The following is a 19,217-nucleotide window of genomic DNA, read 5'->3' as shown; positions in this document are numbered from 1 at the left end:
TATCGAATTGTTTCGGCTTTTGAAGGTACTCGTCTACTCGTAGTACCTGAATCGTGAATAAGATTCGAGAAATTCAAAGTATCGGGAAGCTGTGAAGTAAATCGTAGATGTCAGATCTCTAAAAGTTGAAGGTTTGAAATTATTCCGAGACCAATTTGACCACATTGAAACTCGCATATTTACTATTTTGAGAAAAAATGAAAACACGATCTTTAGAATAATACAGTCATATACAGATACACCGGTACAAGTTGAAATACTCGTACACCGATTTGTTGACAATTTCACAACCCTCAAAAGCGAAGAAACTTTTTGTGAAAAATTGTCCGCGTAATTCTGTAATCCGTATTCATTGCGGGTGTGGATTTCGCGTAGCCAGCAAAATTTATGCCAAAATCACGTTTCACACAGAAACGGGCAAAAAATCGAACTCGATCCCGATCCGATCGAATTGATCAGGCACAAGGCACTAGGCAGCACTGGCAGCAGACACTCGGTGTTTATTTACGAGTGCCGAGTGCAGCGATGGCTAACAGCTCGTCAGCGTACAGCCGTACATAGACGTACACGTACAGTCGTAAACGTAGCTATAGCATAGCTACGTAGTACGTACTACATATACTCGTATTACACATACACACACTACGCCGCACCGCTTATAAAGGGTTTGCTGTTGGGAACGAATATATTTTATTAAAATAAAACAAGGACGAAGAAAAAAAGGGTCGCCGAGGAGCAAATGGACAACAGCGAGACGATCGGCTAAAAGAAAATGCAGATTAAATATTTTCTCTAACGCAAGATGCTGCGCAATCAGCAATGATAAGAAAATGTATGTATGTACATATATAGTATGTACTATAGTGCAAGACGACGACGACGACGACGAAGACGAAGACGATGATACGAGTAATAAGGGGACAAACGAAACGAAACGAGACGCGAGCGACTGCGACCAACACGCCACAACTTTAACGTGTGATTTATGTATCTAAATCACTGGGGCAAATGTTTCCTCGGTCGCAGCCAGTTTAAAAGATGAGAAAGGGTGTATTTTACTCATAACTCAAAATCACCGCTTTGCGCTTTAGCTTTATAATACGACTACGAGAGTACGAGTACGAAAGGAAAAACGAACCCAACTCGTCCCATCCCGTCTCGTCCATACCCAATGAACGATATATATCGACGACGCGTGGATTGGATGGCTGGGGGTGGTGTGTCATGTTATACGGTTTCGGTAGCGTTCGCATCCCGCATTCGCATCGGTATCAGTATCGGCACCACCACCACCACCACCACCACCACCATCATCACCACCACAAGACAAGACTACAACAAATATTCGAGTATGTACTTTCTACTATTACTAGTCTTACTCTTACTACACCCACAGCACACACGCTGGCAGTGGCATGGCATGGCATGGCAAGGCAAGAAGGGTTGCAGACACATACCGATGCAGGCGGCAGGCAGATACCTACTTAAAGACAGAAACAAGCGTATCACCGCTTCGGCTTAAATTACGTAACTTGCGAATTACCAATGTCGATTGTCGATACGAGTCATTTTTCAAATTTGAAATTATCTGCGCTACCGCTACGAGAAGCGAGCCGATTCGACGGTTTTACTCATTCACACTGGCATTCGCATCAGATCGCACCCAGTCACTGGTCAGGCTGTAATCGTCATTTTTGGAAACAGAATGGTCTAATGGTCTACCTAGCATCCCCCTCCCTATAACCGAAAATTTCACAACTGCGCAAAATTACTTAAAAGTTTTTCCATTTCAAAAATTCGTTATTTCCTACTAGTTGGGTGAAAATTGTGCAACTTACGTAGGTACTATTACTTAGTACCTCTACCGTCCGGCGTCTACCTACAGACACTAATACGATCAGTATCAACTCCCCCGAACCACATCTAATAATTTTCAACCATTCCGCATCCGCATCCGCAACCACCGGCGCAATTTTCCATTTCTCTGCGAGGCGTAGAAATCAATTTGGCCAGCCAAAACGCGAGTTTTGCCTAATTCTCGACCTCTTCGAACGAATTTTCCACGCACATTCGAGTCGATTTCCAAACGGACACCTCGAACGCGTTTTTTCGACCAGCTGCGGCATTTCCACGTATCGTCGAAACAAAAGTATCGAAATAAATACGCGGACGCGCGGATAAATTTATCGAAGATGGACGACGAGTATTGAAATTGGTGTTGGATGCGTTTCAGCCCGCACATTCGTTTGTATGTACCTTACGATTTCTTAAAAATAAGATTCGACGATTCGAAAAAAAAAATTAAAAAAATACTTCGAGTACGCGTTTGACTAAAATAATAGTAGGTAATATCGACTTCACTAGCGTGAAAGTTACCAATAATGTCGCGCCTGGGTTTGAGGCGACGTTAACACCTATCTATCAATTCGAAATGAGACGGAAAACGCGCAGAACGCAGATATACGAAAACAAACAAAAACAAAGCGAATTTTAAAAAATACACCGATAAAAATCATTACTTAACATCTGCGAAATTTCGTATGTACGAGGGTACAAGCACGATGGTAACTGAAGAAAAGCGCCTCGAACGGAAACCCAGCCGACAAAAATTGAATTTCTTATTGAAATCTTGAAAAAAAAATTCAACGTGGCCTGGTCGAATGGAGAGGGAAACGACTTATGTTCGAAGCAGTAAACAATTCATTCGTTACGGCATTCCGCGAAAAAAGTGAAATAAATTCAAAAATAGCCACCCTCCCATTTCTTTCATCAGTCACCTTGCCGCAGATTAGCCGAAGGGCGCTTAAGAAGATGAGAAAGATAGGCTTAGTCTGCTTCAACACCCCCCCCCCGCCCAACAAAAAATTAATAAATCAATAAATAAAATAACTCCGGCAACGTTAGTCGCCCGCTACGAACGAATCGACATTTTCTTACCTGATAAATTTGCGCCACGAATTTATAAATTCTTTATTGATAATATAGAAAACGTTCTCAACGTCAGCGTCTACGGGGTGGCGATAATCGAGCAGCGGCCTATTACGATCCAAGTACAAGTCATTCAGCGATTCTTTCTGATTAACGGCTTCCGTTTTGTACATATCTTTGGCTACTTCCGCCTCCGAGGCGATACTCTTAAAAAAAGAAGAAGAAGAAGATGAGAGTTACATCGCCACCTTGCCACCTTTAGTTTTCGGGTCAAATGTACGCGGCGCGTGTATTTACCTTACACAGCCCGCAAGGCTGACTCAGCAATGTGAATTCGTTGGTGCTAGGAAAATATTTCTTCAACAAGCGCCAAACCTCTTCCGAGACTAGTCTTCGGTTGTTTTCTTCGACGCACAAATTGCCTGCGCAAAAACAACGAAACTTTTGAAAAAAGAGAGGGAAAAAAACGAAAATAGCAAACCAACGTACGTAACCGTCGAATTACCGTGAAAACAAAGCAGATCGTCGTTAAATTTTGATCCCGAATTAGAAGCGTCGTCTTCGTTATCGACGTCGCATTTCACCAACGCTGCGGCGTCACCGTTCAGCCTGGCTTGCAATTCGTCGATTCGATGCGCCGCCATCGCCGACGCTTCGATCGCGTCGCGGTGTTGGTCATTTTCGATCGTATTAGCGCCGTAATTAGCGGCACGCTGCGCGGGCGAATGCTCCGAATGACGACTACGACCGCGTCGACGTAGACGCCGATGATCATCCGTGTCCGAGTGTCGTGTCACTTCGTTTTCATCGTCCTCGTCAGCGTCAGCGTCGTCGTCGTCGTCGTCGCCATCGCCGCCGCCGTCCTCATCGTCGTCGTCATCGTGTTCGTAATAACCGCGATCGTCGCGATCGCGGCCGTTATCGTTGCGACGATGACTGCGATGGTAAGGGCGATCGTCGCCTTCGGCGTCGGCGTCGCTGCTGCCACCATCGCCTCCGCCGCCGCTCCCACTACCATCGTCGCCACCAGCTTCGCAAAATGCCGACAACGAATCGTTTCCGCCGCCGCCGAGCTTCGTAGTGCGCTCCATTTCGGCGATACCGCCATTTGCCGAGTTGGTTTGCAGCGATTTGTCGCGATTTTGTAGAAAATTATAAAAAGCTCCGTTGTACGAAGATACCGCGGCAGTTGCAGCAGTGGCGGCCGCAGTGGTGGTGGTGGTGGGGGTTGTCGTCGCCCCAGCTTCGAGGTTGCGCTTCGTCTCGTCATCGACGCTATCTAAAATAGTTTCCAAAGGCTCGCATAACTCGCGCAGAAACGGATCGTCTTTATTAGCGGCAGCCAACGAATAACACTCTTCTAATTTGGAAATAACTCGTCGTCGCGATACAACGTCCGACTTGGAACCGGCGTCGCCAATCGGCCGACAGTTGCTATTCTCGCAGTCGGACCGACCGTTAGCGAGGCCGAGCTGTGCAGCCGCGTACTCGCTTCCACCGGTAACGGATTGAAAGTTTTCTTCGGTTTTACACGAAACCGTAGATGTAGCGGCATTGCACATCCCTCGGCTGGCGCCGGCGCTGGCGTTGCCGTTAGTATCGTTCAGCAATAATTCGACGCGATGGCGATCGAATATACCGTTTTCCAAATTTTCCATCGCCATACGTCGCCAGCTACGCAACGAAACCTTGCCAACCCAGTAACCGGTCTCCAAACTGGAAAAAAAGAAAAACGAAGCGTCGTCGATACGTATAATAAAAAAAAAGAAGAAAAAATAACCGCTAAACGGCAATAACCAACGATCGTACGGATACAGTCGACCACCGGCACCGATTACGATCAAAGAAGCCTCGCATCGGCGACCGCTCGCAGTCATTTCGCGGTGATCGTACCGAACGAACGCCTCCGTACAAGCCGAGCCGTTCCGTCTGTCGGTCACTTCGTCGTTACTTACTCGCCGGGTTTGCTTTTCAGCTTGTTCGAGATGATTTTGGATTCGTGTTGCATTTGATTTTTCACGCGAATTTTCAAACATTTCGCGACCACGCAATCGTGACACAGAAAATCGCCGTATTTGAATCTCAGTTCGCCGCCGTACTTATCAAACAGTTTGTCAGCCTACGCAAAAAAAAAATAAATAACGCGCGCGAATAAAAATTTGAAAACGGGGGAAATTAGGCGGGCCAGCATTAGCGCCGAAACTATTCCGGGCGAAGAAATCACGGGCGTACCATTTCCGCGTTGACATATTTGACGTTGGACACTTGGTTCGGATCCAGTTTGCCGTGACAGCAGCGATACTTTTCGTTGTCAACGGCGCCATCGAGGTCCGGATCGGACAACCAGCTCGTCAACCAGCACGTCGGTATCGCTTCTAAATTCTCCAACCCCGATTCGGCCGATAGTAAGGTTATGTTGGTCGCCATTTCCAACTGCTGAAAGTGATTTCGTCCGAGCGCCATATCCTTCAAAACATACAGCCAACCATCAAATTTCGGTATTCGAGCACATGCGATAAAATTACACAAACACGACCGTCTGGCTGACTAGACTGACAGACAGCCAGACAGACAGACAGACAGAAAGAACGACGAAAACGAATAAGTAAAGGCGCTTACGTTATTTTTTTGAACATCCGTCACCCAATTCTGGAATTGCAGATTTTGATCGCTGACGAAATTTTGCAGATGCGGCGGTAAAACGCACTCGACTGTATCGACCACGTCGCTCTTGCTAGCTTCGTCGCGCAGCGGTGTCGACGCAACGTCGTTGCGAGTGTAAACCAACATATACGCATTCGGCGAGTGGTAAGAACCTTTGGGAGCGCGAGGTAGTTTCATTTTCTTTCCGCCGTCTGCGGTAAATACATAAAAAACGACGAAACATCGTCATATTATACATAGGCAATAGGCATCACCGCGGAATGCCACGGTTAGGTATGAAGCGCAACTACTACCTTCGTATTCGTCTTCGGTTCCTAATTTCAACTTCTTGCCTTCGATTTTCTCCACCGATTCGTCGTTAAATTTGTACCACGTACCGCTCTCGCTATCGCAAATATGAGCTGCGACAAAAAATGAGAAAAAATTCATTTAGCGCCCGATTCGGCTTCGGAGCGAGTACGGTAAACCGAAACGTCAATTACTCGTACTATAATACGTTACGTATACTAACCGACGTAGTGTCCCGAGTTGGCGCTTCTTCCTCCGTGCACTAAAACCGCGCTCAGAGTGTAGCCCAAATCGCCTTTAACGTTCGGACAAAATTCGCTCATGTTCAATTTGTCTGGGAATTGTACGAACGTATTCAATTTCTTCTTGTATCCCGTATTCCTGCACGCAACAACGTATGCGATATGAAAAAAGTAAACAATAGGTGGGTAGAGGTACGCATCGAATAATAACAGCAATCATGTACACGAGTACGTCTGGAATACGTGTGTAATAATGTACGGCGGCGGTTGCGGCATACGGTACTCTACGTCCACACATACCATACCATGCTACGAGTATACTATACTGTACTGTACTGTACTGAAGACTCACTTGTCGAAAACGAAACGCATGAGTTGTAAATTCAACACAGGAGGCAGTTCGGTTAGCGATATGAATCGTTGAGCGTCTTGCTTTTCGCCGCAAATCTGGCAAAAGTACTTATCGTCGCCTTCCAACATTTCTATATTCATGAATTCTTTCAGGCAATCTTGAATAGTTTTGTGTCCTTTGATATTGAGGTCGAGTTCGTAAAATGTCGACGGACGTTTGGATTCCATTTTACATTTCATACACCTAGATACGCGTACGGAAAACAGAAAAGCACACGAGTCGTTACCGGTGCATTTGGGGGTCGTCGCCGATCGATCAGTCATCGCATCGGCATCGCACATTCGAGCAAAGTAATGTGGTGTCGATGTCGTACCAACCTGGTCACGTACGAATATTCGCCGCAAAAATTATCTTTTATCAAATCTCTCACTTCTTTCGCCGACTGATAACTCAAAGTGGTCTCCAATTTGGAAAGAAAAAGTTTGGAGAATTCCTGCCAACAAACAATACACGAATGAAAACGAGATTGAAATGCCGAAATGCCGAAATACCGAGAGTAGGTAGTACGTAGGGATGAAAATAAAATGTGCTGCTCACTTGAGCGTCTTGCTGAATGGACGTATCCAATCTCAACGATAAAATGAAATCGGTCGGATCGACGAATCGTCGCTCACCGTACCTCATCAGAGCGAACACAGCTTGCAGATGTCCCAACACGGACAACGGTATGTATTTCTCTTCGAGAATGGTGATGTTTTGCTTCTCTTCCGGATCTTGCAACGGATCCCACATAAATATGGCTTTCCTACGAGAATGAGCGCGAAAAGTTTTCACCAATAGCGAATTGTAAACGAGGCGCGAATAACGAAAAACTCACCGAAAATTCAAATTGTGGAACCATAGTTGCAACAAGCTGTTCACGTAGCACGTAGCGCCTAAATTTTTCAGTCCGACGTAACTAGTCGGTTTTCGGCGCTCTTTTTCCGGATCGTATATGTGATCGGCGGCAGCGTCTTCGTGACTGCCCAGCCATTTTTGTTCTCCGAGACTCGATAGACAGAATGGGTTACCCTTACAATTACGCCTGAAAAGTGAAAAACCCAACGCACAACGTCGTAATCGTGAATGAATAGCCGGCAATCGCGCCGTCTACGTTTACGCGCCAAATCGGCGAGCGCAAACTACATAGTACATATCGTACGTTGCGCGCGAAGCGCGATACGAATACGATCGCCATTTACCTGCACGCTCCTATTTTACATCGAGAAAGGTTAATACGGTAAGCCGTTTGCACGTGTTCGTCGGATACTTGCGATGGATGGCAGTTTTCCACCCACGACCAAGCATTTTTCTCGAATTGTTCTTTACGCGTTGGAGCCATTTACGAAATCAATTCATCGTTGAAAATTCGCCTGCACGTTTTCTTTACGCTGCTGCTCCTCCAATGCCAGCGATACGGTGACTCGGCAAAAATGCTGAAAAAAACCAGCTACTTACGTACAAATTTTCCAATCGATGACTACGACATACGAAAAACTTGAAAAATACCGAAAAGTATACGATCTCGAAGCGATAATTTTTTCGCGCATTGATTAATGTACATGTACACTAACGGCATACCAGCGGAAAAAAACTGAAAAGCGAAAATTTTCAAGTGGCAAGAAAGTGGAAAGACGCGTCGCACTTTTTTTCGCAAATGAAACGCGTCGCGGGAATCAATCGTTCATTCGTTTCGCATATTCGTTCCTGATTCGTTACCGTGAGACCGAATCGGTCGCATGTCCGTTCCATTTAAAATCATTCGCACGGCCCACGCCGAGCCCGTTTGACCCGTAACCGCAACGTAACCCACCGACGCGAGGTCATACATGACCTGTGACATGACTATGACATGAGCGAGTAATTATGGTAGTGTTTTTGGTTATTGTTATTGGTACTAGAGAGATAAGAATGAAGAATTGATAAGAACATGTGAGAATGATGGAAAAATGGAAAATTAAATTTAGAAATTAATGTTTTAGATCTTCAGCCTTCAGATTTGAAATTGAAAGAAATGAGGAATATTCGTTTCCCACTTGGAGATGGAGAGAAGAGAATAGTTTACTTCGCAAATTGAAATCGTATTGCGTTGAACTGTTGGCGGTGTAGGTATTTTGTGATTTGATCGCTAATTTTCGTCAAGAAAAAGTCGGTGAACTATGATCTGGATCTTAATTCGATCGTAGATCTTTTTAGGTTTTTACACAACCCTCTACCGCTACCGCATACGCACGTTCCCAGATAGGATAGTAAGAGGTAAGCGGCCATGTCATTCGCCGAATTGATCCGGCAATCCGATGCGAATTTGATCTGCGTGCAATGTAAGTGAACTGTGTATTACGTATATTACGTATCGAATAGCCGTAGTAGTCGTTTATTCGCATTTTGCCGTATGTAATCGATGTACGATGCTTCTTGTTGCGCAGCTGACACGGTGCTGCGAGGGTTATTGCTGATAAAGGAATGTATCGGCAAACAGGAAGATGATCAAGGGGAAGAAATTCATTGGTTTTGTTACAACGTTTGCTCTAAAGACTTGCGTGCAGAACTGCAGCTCGACGATAGCAGCAGCCGCCGGCGTCACCACTTTCACGATTGTTTTCCAGCCTCGTGTTTCAACGCGACGAGTGAGTCAACTAAAAATACTATATGTAGCTATACATATACGTATTTCTTGGTAGAAAGCGTAGCATGGTTTGAAAAGCGTTCGCGTTCACGTTCACGTTCACCCCCGTGATATTCCGTCTTTTGCGTTTGAATTGCAGCGAGAACGAATGCGACGGAGCAGTCGCAATCGCTGCGTCAAAAAATCGGCGTTTCGTCGAAAAAACTCGTGCTTATTATCGATTCCGTGTCGGCGTTAATTAATGAGGATGATTTCGCCGCTATCGATGGTATACTTCGTGAAATTTATTCGTTGCAAAAAAACGCGCGTAAGTTTCTTATCAGTACGTCGATCGTTTCGCCGCGTCGTTATTACGACCGTAATAGGCGAATCTTTTTATTCGCCGACCATTTTACGTTTTCAGGTCGATGTTGTACGCGGCTATTTCTCACGACACACGACAGTTGCTCCCGTAATGCCGCTACTTTCTCGAAACATTTGCGATATTTAGCCAACATTTGGTTGACCGCCAGCCACGATACGGTTTCGATGAAAATCAAAAAGTCTAGCGGCAGAATATCGAAACAGGTAAGTCGGACTAATGGTAATCGCCGCGGTTGCGGTTGTCAGTCATACCTACGGCGCGACGTGGTACGAAAACCGATGCCAGCCTCGTGTAGCAGCTGCGTTGAAAAGCTCGACGAGTACGATACGTAATCTACGCCGTACGATTTCAGGTGTTGGAATACAACGACGGTGATTTAACGCTAGTCAAGAAAATGAACGTTGCAAAAACTGGCGTCGAAAAATTAGTCGAAGATAATTTGTGCAGCTTCAAACTCGATTTAACCGACCAAGAGAAAGAAGCTAGGAATGCGGTTCAATTACCATACGTCAGGTATGTAAATGTCGTGGTTATTCTTCTTCTTTTTTTTTTATTCCTCGATTTTCATACGTCGACGTCGCTCGTACGTATTCTGTTTTCCCTAGGCATTCCGATAGCAGCGTCAATCGCGAGTTCTCCGCGACGAAAATACATTATAATCCGGACGAATACGATGATTGGGATGAAGAAGAACCCGACAATGATTTAGAATTCGTGTAAAGATGGAACGTTGAAATTTTAAGACTGCGCCACGGTTGAAAATACACCCCGCTCAACTCAAGTCTGAAACGTCGATTTGATAAAATTAAAAAATTCACGTACCTAATCGTAAAATCTGATATCGTCTTCTACGAAATGTACAATAAGTAAAAAGTACAATGTACATAATATGTAATAAAAAAATATTCGAAGTAATGAAAACGTAGGTAGTTCATAGTAGAAAATAGGGCGGAAGAAAAGTTACAAAAATATGTAAAATAGACATTAGATAGGTCCCATATAAAAGTGGGTTGCTTTGAAAATAAAGGTAGGTAGGTATTAGGTAAGTCGACTAAAATAAATAATATATCACAAAAAATAAAAATCATAGGTATGTATAATATCGGCGAATCGCTAACCACCGCACCGCGTTGTACGCGTCTAGCTTGCGGTCGCAGCTCGCAGGGTAGCTGGCGTACGATGTGCCGTTATAATGTGGTCGAAGTGACGGCGTTTGTACCGTGAACCATGACCGTAGGAGGTAAATTGTCAGTTAATTCGGTCAAACAATTCAAATAATTTCTAGAGAAATTGCGGTAAGACTCGTCTTCTTCATTCGGCGAAATGGACGGCGCCGGAAGGTAAATGAAAACTACGGCAGTCGAACTACATTCGCTCAAAATTACTTGGTTAGCCCTGCAAAATGAACGACGACCATTATTCGTTTATTCTTCGATCCCTAATCATCTGCCAGAAAAATGACGTACTTTTTGAAATACGATTTGATGTTTCCGGGCAAACGATCCGATGTAAATTGACTCAACGAGGAAGCATTGCTAGGCCATTCTTTCACCTAAAATCACACATCGATAAACGACAGCGGCTTTAAAAAAATAAAAACGCAACCTCGGACGGTATTCGGATGTTGAAGCGTGAAACGGTTTCGTCATTTTGTTGCATCAAAGCGTACCGCGTAGGTAAATAGCTAAATACTACGTAATACGATAATCTTTCAAAATAAATCGACGAGCCAAATGGTAATTTTTTGCTTTTCGAGAACGATGATCCAACAACCAACGAATACAGACGTTTTACGATAAACCAAAACCAAAGTGTGCTCCCCCCCCCCCCCCCCGTCAAAAAAAAAAGAACCGAATGATCATCCGTAACTCACTTTGTTAACGGTGGCGAATATTCGCAAGGAATGTAGCAAACTCTTGAGTTTATTTAAATTCTCGTCGTCGACTTGGCCGGTTTCACTTCTACCGCTATCGTCTGCGCCTTCATCGCTGCTTAAAAACACCCGAACGCGAAGGCTTTTCCAATCTTGTACCTAAAACGTGAGAATTTACCACCTGTTAGATCGCTTTTACTCGGCTACTCGTACATCTCTACAGCAACGTATAATCGGCGACGATTGTTCTGGTGTTACCATTGTTAAAATGCAGGCAAGTTGGCACATGAATAAGCTGGTCGTATCGAACGCGTCGTCGTCCGTAGGTTGAAACGAATTCACAGGCCAAACGTCGATATACTTTGCATTCCTGCGCCAATGCGAATTGCGACACGAGTACGAATATATTAATACATACATATGTACGATTAAATGCGAAGACAAGGTATGTCTATGTACATATAGGTTATAGGTAGAGGTACAGCCGTCGAACTCACTTGATAGCGGATGGTTTATCGAATCGATTGAAATACCGACACAAACAAACGTTCTTCTTTATCTTTAAAACGTCGTTCACCATGCGAACGTAATCGTCGGGCAGTAATTCGGTAAGTGGCGTTTCGCAATCGCGAACCGTTTCAACGGGCTCCGACCTAAAAATATATGGCATACGAGTAACTAATCGTGCCAACACTACCGAGCGAGTACGACCGAGTACGAATAGCATCGACATCGGTCGCCGCAGGCCGCACACTCACCTGTCTCCACTGCTGCCGAAAGCGGCGACTGTACCGTCGTGAAGTTGAGACGATAGCAGAACGGGATTATGGTAAAATCCGAAAATAATGGTATTCGGCTTCATGGCGCCCATTCCTGACAGTCTGATGAGGTGTATGAGACCTTCGCGAATGCTTTCAGCAACCGTAAGTTCGACGAACGCTTTTACCTAAGGCGTATCACAAACGAAACGAGGTTCACATACAAAACAACGAATCGCAGGTACGTACTATAATTTTCCGCTCGCGCGCGCGCTTACTTTTAGCGCATCTATGAAAGCCAACCATTCCGCATGTTCGTCAGCTATAGGATCGTATTCTAAATTGAGGTGATTTCGCACAACTTTCACATGTCCCAAAACGTATAATCCGCTTTTCTTCAAATCGTTTACAAAATCGATCAAAGGACAAGCGGCGCGGGCATCCTTTACCATCAATAAGATTTGCGGTCTCCAAAATTTGACGTGATCTTTTCGCGAATCCAATAACAGTAAGTATTTTCGAACCTGCGCCGAGAAAATGACGAAAGCACCGTTAAACGATTACAAATACAGCTAAAGAAATTGGTCGAATTTGAGGCGCAAACGCGCGTAGTTTTAGTTTCAAAATGAAAACAACAACAACATGGTAGAAGTACATAGTTTCATTTTACGAGCAGCTTTTAGTTTTTAAGTAGTAAGTACAGTGTACATACTACATAGGTAGTCAGTAGATAAGCGAAGCGAGTAAGTTACGTATGTGTATACGGATACTCGTACGTATTATGTACACGCGTAAAGTTAAGTGGTCGTACTAACTTGATGAAAGATCAACGCTTGCGATATCGAACCCCAAGCGACTGTGCGAGCCGGTGAAAACAAGTGCAGCAACAAAACGATGACCAAACACAGTCCGATACTGGAAGAAGCGTAGAACGAGTTGATTACAAACATCATAACGCAACTTCCAGTCAGGCCGATCGCCGCCGAATACCAAGTGAAAAATTTGAATGCAGGCCTAAACGCAAAACAGTAGGGTAGGTAATAGGTATACGATACGCACGCAATTACCTACATACGTACGAGTAGTAGGTACATAGGTTACATATATGTTTGTAGGTATAGAAATATTTACCGGAAATTGGGCGCGGATGCCAATTCCAATCCTAAACAAGCTAAATTCAAAGCGAAGTACGATAACAAAAACAATATAGAATTTATTTGAGCGATGGTGTTCAACGATCCGACCAACAACATCAACTGCACCAACGACCACGCGATGATCACCGCCACAATCGGATTCGATTTCCACGTTCCACGAGTTACGATGCTCAGGTAGTTGCCTACAAAAGCGCAATATCGACCAAACCGCCATGAGAAGGGAGAAGGAAGAAGGCAGAAGGCGAAAAAACTTGACCGCCGCCGCCGTATAAAGACCGCTAGTCCGCTACTCACCGAAAATGTTATCTCTGGCCAACGCTTCTAATACGCGGCTCGATCCGATCAACGTGCTCAAACTAGCGGAGAACGTAGCTGTCAGAATGCCGATAGTAATGAACGGAGGCCAAATGTTGATCGGCATCAAATAAAGATAATCGTTTTGCAGTAAAAATCGCTGACACGACGAGGCCGACAAAACGGACAGCGCCACATAAATGACGAATGTGAACGTGACCGCTGAAAACGTTCCTTTCGGTATGCTGTGTCCAGGATTTTTTAGTTCACCTACAAAACAAACAAGAAGACGATATTCACTCTAACGTACTCGTATGTACGTATGTACGGTCTACGGTGCGAGTACGAGTACGAGTACATACCGGACATATTGGCTCCGGCCATAATGCCCGTAACGCCGCTAAACAACACACCGAATACGGACGAAAAGGAAACCTGGACGCCGTTAGATGTGTAATCTGTTCCGTACTGCGGGTACAGATTATCTTGCAACATGGTGGCGTTGAATGCGCTGTAAAGACCGGTGGTATTTTGATAGAAAGTGTTCGCCTCCGGAATGGTAACCTGAAACAAACACCAGCGTGAGCGTGCGCGTGCGCGTAAAACAGTAGGTGTATGTAGTTACGAGTATGTACTGTAAACGAGTAATCGTCGACTTACGTTCATCGTGCGCACGCTAAAGAAGCTGAAAAAGGACGACGCGATGCACAAGGTGGTAGTAACGAATATGAAAACGGTAGTCTTGGCAAACAACTTGGCGCCGATGACGCAAATTAACAAATTGGTGGCGTTGACGCCGGACGCGTACAAGAACGACCACCAGCGTCCGTCCGGCAATAGCGTGTTACCTTTTCCCACGAGGTAACCTAGACAGACAGACAGGCAGACAAACGAATTCATTTTTTTACGCCATCAAGAGCCGAACAGCTAAGCGGGTAAACGAATAAATTTCGCTCGCGCATACCGGACGGTCCAAAATTGTTGATCAATCCTTCGGCGAATCCGACCGTATACAACGCACTGCTGACGATATTTGCGAAAAAGAATAACGTGCCGATTGATCCGCCAAACTCCGGTCCTAGAGTACGACTAATCATGACTGCGGGCATGACGGCAAAGTCAAGGGAAAACATAGGTTAGGTTTGGTTACGTATGTGTGTATGTACCTACATATGTATTGGCAAGAAAAAAGGATACAATAAGCTCCGCCGCCTTGGATTTCGCCGTTCGTCGAAACAGCGCACACTGAAGAAACGGTGCAGTAAATTATAACGTACGCGATGGCAAACTGAAGAAGCGTCACCAGCAATCCGGCATTTCCGACAACGAAACCTGCAAGCAGAAGCACTCTTGAAATGGCGTAGAAAGGCATTAGTCGAATAAATCGCACGTAGATCGAGCGTGGCCTCTGGCCAGGTGTCGAGTAAGAGAGCAGCCATTCACTCGACGGCGACATGACATGGCATGGCATGGCATGGCATAGCACACGATTCGTATGTACAGAGTCGTTCGCAGTTCGTATTACTCACCAACCCGTAAGAATAACAAAGCGCTGAACATGGATAACGCAACCGGACTAAAAACACCCGCAAATGTGCCGAGAGTTCGGCCGCAATTTTCGTTCAATCTACCAAATTCGGTATATCCGTCGCGTTTTAAAGCGTTTCTATCGTGCTTGTTGAACCAATTCAAAATCTGCGAAATGGCGCTCCGGTCTGAGGCGAATACCGCGCCGCCGCCGCCGCCGCCAGCAGTTTCCACGTCCGATGGCGTATCGAGTACCGCCGAACCCGATTGCGCTGGCGTTGCAGCGGTCGTTGTTTCCATACTGTATGCGGAAAGATCGCGCGTACGCTTGGTAAATGCTTCGATCGTGCTCATGCTGACTTCATTTCACATTACACCTGTACCAGTACCCAAAAGCGTACAACGGTGTCCGTTCTGCTCTCTTTGATTTGGGTTTGATTTTGTTCTTCAGCGACCGATCCGCGTCTCCGTCGTATAATTGGCACCTCACGCACGTTCCACGTCCGCAACACGGCGGTAAACCGAGAGGCGAGAAAGGCAGCTGCAGCAAAATTCAACTGGTTGAAAAACAAAAAAACACTCGATCCATCTAACATCTAACAATGCACGCTGATTGATTCGCCAACACTTCAACTTCAACCACCGCGTCACTGCGTCAGTACAGTATCACTAATGATATATCGATGATTAATTCTACAAACACGATCGCTATTCTGTTTATTTCTCTAATTAATTAACTGTAATTATCGTTTAATCGATTATTTCTTTGTTTATTTACATTTTGCTCATTTGTGTTTTTTGTGATATGATTTTTTATCAAACGTCGAAATAACCCTAATAACCCGATTGTGTTTCGTTCCGTCCGGTCCGTCCCGTACCATATTTTATCTCGTCGCGTCCTCGCCTCGAGTCACGACTCACGACTCACGAGGTCGGAACCTGTCGGTCCGGTCGGTCGGAACATACTAGTCACTAATGTCACTAACTTTGACTATATAATACTGGACTGCTAGCACCTAGTTAAATTACACGTGAATTTGATAACGTCGCGAGGCCAACATGTATAACGTTATTCCGGTTTATAAGGCTCTGTTCGCACCCTCTCTTACCGCACTTCAGTGGAATCACCCAAGTGAGCATAAACAACTAGGGCGAATTCCACTGAAGTGCGGTGAGAGAGGATGCGAACAGAGCCTTATAGAACGGACATGTTGGACCCGTCACGTTCATCACTGCTAGCAGTCCAGTATTATATAGTCAAAGGTCACTAATAGTCACTAGACGAGAAAACGTGACTCGTGAGCATGATCCTTCCTTATCAAATTTTGGTTTGGCACAATTTTTTTCATTTTTTCATTCGATTGATTATTAACCATGGTGATTAGCGAATAATATTTTGATTAACGATCGTTTATTATAACAATTAACAACTAAAACTTATAAAGTCGATGCTGCGTCCTCTTTTCGTTAAATTGTTTCTATAGGAAAACGATAGCCGCTAGTTTAATCGCCGCAGGCTCGTTCGAGATTATTATGCGAGTGTTTTTTAAACGGTGAAAAAATATCGTTTTTGCACGAAAATATCGATGCGATATGGGTTCCAAGGCCAATGAAATTCTCAGCGGTTTTCAAGTGTAAGTTGCGATTGTTTTCGTATTGTATTTGTAATTGCACGCGACGTACCGTTATTCGCTACTCGCTAGTCCTTACTGCGAGTTGGGAAGAATCGGCTTGTATCCAGATACTCGATCAGCAATATCTGCACCGATGGCATGGCGTACTAAATCGTTATCGGGTCCGAAGTATGTACGTAAGTATCGCCGTCGCCGTCGCCATCGCCATCGCGTATTCGCTTACATCTACACCGAACGTGGTAATTCGTCGTAGATTGGTAGGTGCAGGTACGCAGTACACATCGCTACTCGAGTGAATTTATGCTAGGGCGATTGCTGACGCGGCTCTACGGCAGTACGCGACTAGCTGATACGGTACGCGCAGTATATCTACATATATACCCAGACCCACTCGATAGCGCAATATGTATATTGTATATTATGTACCGCAATACCATCCATTACGATTGCCGACGCTTTCATTTTCTTTCTCACGCTGTGTTTACAGAAACTGGATGAATATTCGTGACGCCGAAACTGGAACGCTTCTGTGGCAGAGTAACGAAGATCTGTACGTAATCTTACTTTAGTCGTCCGTTGTTGATGATTTGTTACATACTCGTATTTTGTATTTGTAGCGACTGTTGTCGCGATGGTATTGTTATCATACCGTATTACGCCATCGGCTTACGTAGTCGTATGTAAGGTTAAATATTTTGTTTTTATGTCGTCAGTTCGTTTCCGGACAAAGAACACGAAGCCAGAGTACCGAAGAAAATTTTAAAGTGTAAAGCCGTATCTCGAGAAATCAATTTCACGTCCGTCGAACCGATGGAAAAATTAAGGCTAGAGCAAAAAATTCTGTTCAAGGTAAGAAAATAACGCGGCGCGGCGTGGCATTGTAAAACGTCGACGCCAAACTGCTCGTAAATATCATCGCCAACTCTCGAGCACGGCGAGATGGTAGTTTGTTAATACGGACTGGAACTCGATAGTAAATTGGCCTTACGGCCGCTGTTGCAGGGCAGATACTTGGAAGAATGGTATTTCGAATTCGGTTTCGTCATTCCCAATTCCACGAATACGTGGCAATCGATTATCGAAGCTGCGCCCGAATCGCAAATGATGCCGGCCAACGTGCTCAAGTAAGTACTCGACTACTCGTAGTCGTAGTCGTACTTTGTACGATCGCAAACACGTCGAGTATTTCATTTCCTTATTGCTATTTTATGTAGATATGTACTAAACTACGTCTACGTACTGTACTGATATAGTATTTTCTCGTTTGTCGTTTTCAGCGGAAATGTCGTTATAGAAACGAGTTTTTACGATGACGATTTACTGATCTCGACGTCGAAACTGAGGTTATTTTACGTATAAAAACGACTCGCTGCGATTGCGTTACATGGAATGGTGTCGTTAAACGGCTTCTCAAGTTGAATTTCACACCACTGTCTCATCGTCGTCGTCGTCGTCATTATCATCACTCGTATTGCGGTCATTTTTTTGTAGAAAAATCAACACGTCGTCGCGTAAGCGCAAGATGGTTTGTACGTAAACGGAGAAATTACATAAGTTGTACGCCGCGCCGCGCCGCCGGCCCGGCAATAGTAGCTAGCTACCGGCTACCGGCTACCGTACGTAGCTGCGAACCACCGTGCTATCTACGTTTTATACGAAAGCGTATGTGCGAGGTGTATACGCAGTATGCTGTCTGTGCGATGTGCATCAGCGCCAAAGTTTGTTTGCTGTTTCGGTCTCTAACCGTGTACGGCTTCGTCGATCGTCGATCGTCCATTTGTCGTTTGTACAACTTGTTGCAATACGAGTATCACGGCTATTCGCACCTCGCGACGATGGTAAATAATAATACCCGGTTACGACTACGAGTATCATCGTTGACTATACTTTCGATTTCGATTGATCGCGGGCGGAACGGAGGCTGGCCGATTAACGCTAAACGCTTACATTGTTCGCGTGATTGGGCGCCCGCGCCCGCGCCCGCGCCATGCACCATTCCGCCAACAACCGCCCATCAGATAGCGGATTGATTTTTCATTTTCAAAAATGCGCGACATGCGATATACCTAGCGCAAAGTGCATCGTGCATCGTGCATTCGTTAAATACCCACTAGCCCACTCGTTAGTGGCATTGAGCCGCCGTTTGTTTTTCGTATTTCTCGTATAGGTACCTTGTAGTAAAATGTTTGTTTGTCGGAACATTGCAAGCGCATTCGTTTCTACAATGACACCATCATCAACATTATTATTATCATCGCAATATGTAAATGTAAATGTACGGAAACGATTGTTTTGTTCTGTGTAATGTATAGGTCTACTGTTAGCGATTGATAATGATAGATACTCGTATACAGTACCGTACAAATGTTTGTATTTTCAATTTTGTATTCTGTGAAAAATGTATCTATGTGTATTGTGTAATGTAAATATAACTTGCGATCGTCCTTTTCGCGTATCACTTCATTTGTTTT

At 44.8% G+C, this 19,217-nt stretch overlaps 4 protein-coding genes across 7 annotated transcripts in view; 2 read left to right on the top strand and 2 right to left on the bottom strand.

Moving 5' to 3' along the window:
* Positions 1-8,134, bottom strand: part of LOC135845434 (ubiquitin carboxyl-terminal hydrolase 48-like) — a 54,232-nt gene extending 46,098 nt beyond the window's left edge. The window contains exons 1-13 of one of the 2 annotated variants that reach the window (XM_065363978.1): positions 7,716-8,134; positions 7,352-7,558; positions 7,072-7,279; positions 6,852-6,967; positions 6,475-6,717; positions 6,104-6,261; positions 5,883-5,993; positions 5,548-5,783; positions 5,161-5,394; positions 4,884-5,047; positions 3,434-4,644; positions 3,226-3,350; positions 2,938-3,134 (exon numbers count right to left, since the gene is read on the bottom strand). In XM_065363978.1, the coding sequence (XP_065220050.1) occupies positions 2,938-3,134; positions 3,226-3,350; positions 3,434-4,644; positions 4,884-5,047; positions 5,161-5,394; positions 5,548-5,783; positions 5,883-5,993; positions 6,104-6,261; positions 6,475-6,717; positions 6,852-6,967; positions 7,072-7,279; positions 7,352-7,558; positions 7,716-7,855 (3,350 nt within the window). In that variant the 5' untranslated portion in view covers positions 7,856-8,134. The remainder of the gene's footprint in view (positions 1-2,937; positions 3,135-3,225; positions 3,351-3,433; positions 4,645-4,883; positions 5,048-5,160; positions 5,395-5,547; positions 5,784-5,882; positions 5,994-6,103; positions 6,262-6,474; positions 6,718-6,851; positions 6,968-7,071; positions 7,280-7,351; positions 7,559-7,715) is intronic. The other variant, XM_065363979.1, reaches the window with a different exon arrangement.
* A 290-nt stretch (positions 8,135-8,424) lies between these two features.
* On the top strand, positions 8,425-10,424 carry Elp5 (Elongator complex protein 5). 3 transcript variants are annotated; one of them, XM_065364015.1, is made up of 7 exons: positions 8,425-8,618; positions 8,710-8,834; positions 8,940-9,140; positions 9,279-9,446; positions 9,543-9,706; positions 9,856-10,016; positions 10,109-10,424. In XM_065364015.1, the coding sequence occupies exons 2-7, from the start codon at positions 8,780-8,782 to the stop codon at positions 10,221-10,223; spliced, it is 864 nt and encodes a 287-aa protein (XP_065220087.1). In that variant the 5' UTR covers positions 8,425-8,618; positions 8,710-8,779; the 3' UTR covers positions 10,224-10,424. The 3 variants fall into 3 exon arrangements, with proteins under 3 accessions (XP_065220087.1, XP_065220086.1, XP_065220085.1); XM_065364014.1 differs by having other exon boundaries at positions 8,700-8,834; XM_065364013.1 differs by having other exon boundaries at positions 8,425-8,834.
* LOC135845437 (solute carrier family 12 member 9) lies at positions 10,378-15,900 on the bottom strand. Its single transcript, XM_065363983.1, has 15 exons — positions 15,115-15,900; positions 14,783-14,917; positions 14,550-14,684; positions 14,246-14,451; positions 13,948-14,149; positions 13,586-13,855; positions 13,266-13,473; positions 12,950-13,148; positions 12,413-12,658; positions 12,135-12,322; positions 11,874-12,029; positions 11,635-11,746; positions 11,377-11,535; positions 10,970-11,055; positions 10,378-10,898 (listed from the first exon to the last, which is right to left on the bottom strand). The coding sequence occupies exons 1-15, from the start codon at positions 15,464-15,466 to the stop codon at positions 10,691-10,693; spliced, it is 2,862 nt and encodes a 953-aa protein (XP_065220055.1). The 5' UTR covers positions 15,467-15,900; the 3' UTR covers positions 10,378-10,690.
* A 409-nt stretch (positions 15,901-16,309) lies between these two features.
* Positions 16,310-19,190, top strand: PrBP (Prenyl-binding protein). Its single transcript, XM_065364019.1, has 5 exons — positions 16,310-16,746; positions 17,234-17,296; positions 17,460-17,595; positions 17,749-17,870; positions 18,024-19,190. Exons 1-5 carry the CDS (start codon positions 16,706-16,708, stop codon positions 18,103-18,105), a joined length of 444 nt encoding a protein of 147 aa, XP_065220091.1. The 5' UTR covers positions 16,310-16,705; the 3' UTR covers positions 18,106-19,190.
* The last annotated feature ends 27 nt before the right edge of the window (positions 19,191-19,217 follow it).

This window comes from Planococcus citri, chromosome 4 (assembly GCF_950023065.1).
Source record: "Planococcus citri chromosome 4, ihPlaCitr1.1, whole genome shotgun sequence".
In the NCBI taxonomy this organism is placed as follows: Eukaryota; Metazoa; Arthropoda; class Insecta; order Hemiptera; family Pseudococcidae; genus Planococcus; species Planococcus citri.
The sequence above is the reverse complement of the archived record's forward strand: the minus strand, read 5'-3'. Positions and strand labels throughout refer to the sequence as shown.

Coding starts and splice junctions, on each gene's coding strand:
- Elp5 (XM_065364015.1), top strand. CDS start 8,780: ATGTCATTCGCCGAATTGATCCGGCAATCCGATGCGAATTTGATCTGC. Junction 8,835..8,939: donor GAATTTGATCTGCGTGCAAT/GTAAGTGAACTG, acceptor CTTGTTGCGCAG/CTGACACGGTGCTGCGAGGG. Junction 9,447..9,542: donor TTCGTTGCAAAAAAACGCGC/GTAAGTTTCTTA, acceptor TTACGTTTTCAG/GTCGATGTTGTACGCGGCTA.
- LOC135845437 (XM_065363983.1), bottom strand. CDS start 15,466: ATGAGCACGATCGAAGCATTTACCAAGCGTACGCGCGATCTTTCCGCA. Junction 14,150..14,245: donor TTAGCGTGCGCACGATGAAC/GTAAGTCGACGA, acceptor TGTTTGTTTCAG/GTTACCATTCCGGAGGCGAA. Junction 12,323..12,412: donor CTTTCATAGATGCGCTAAAA/GTAAGCGCGCGC, acceptor GATACGCCTTAG/GTAAAAGCGTTCGTCGAACT.
- PrBP (XM_065364019.1), top strand. CDS start 16,706: ATGGGTTCCAAGGCCAATGAAATTCTCAGCGGTTTTCAAGT. Junction 16,747..17,233: donor ATTCTCAGCGGTTTTCAAGT/GTAAGTTGCGAT, acceptor CTGTGTTTACAG/AAACTGGATGAATATTCGTG. Junction 17,871..18,023: donor ATGCCGGCCAACGTGCTCAA/GTAAGTACTCGA, acceptor TGTCGTTTTCAG/CGGAAATGTCGTTATAGAAA.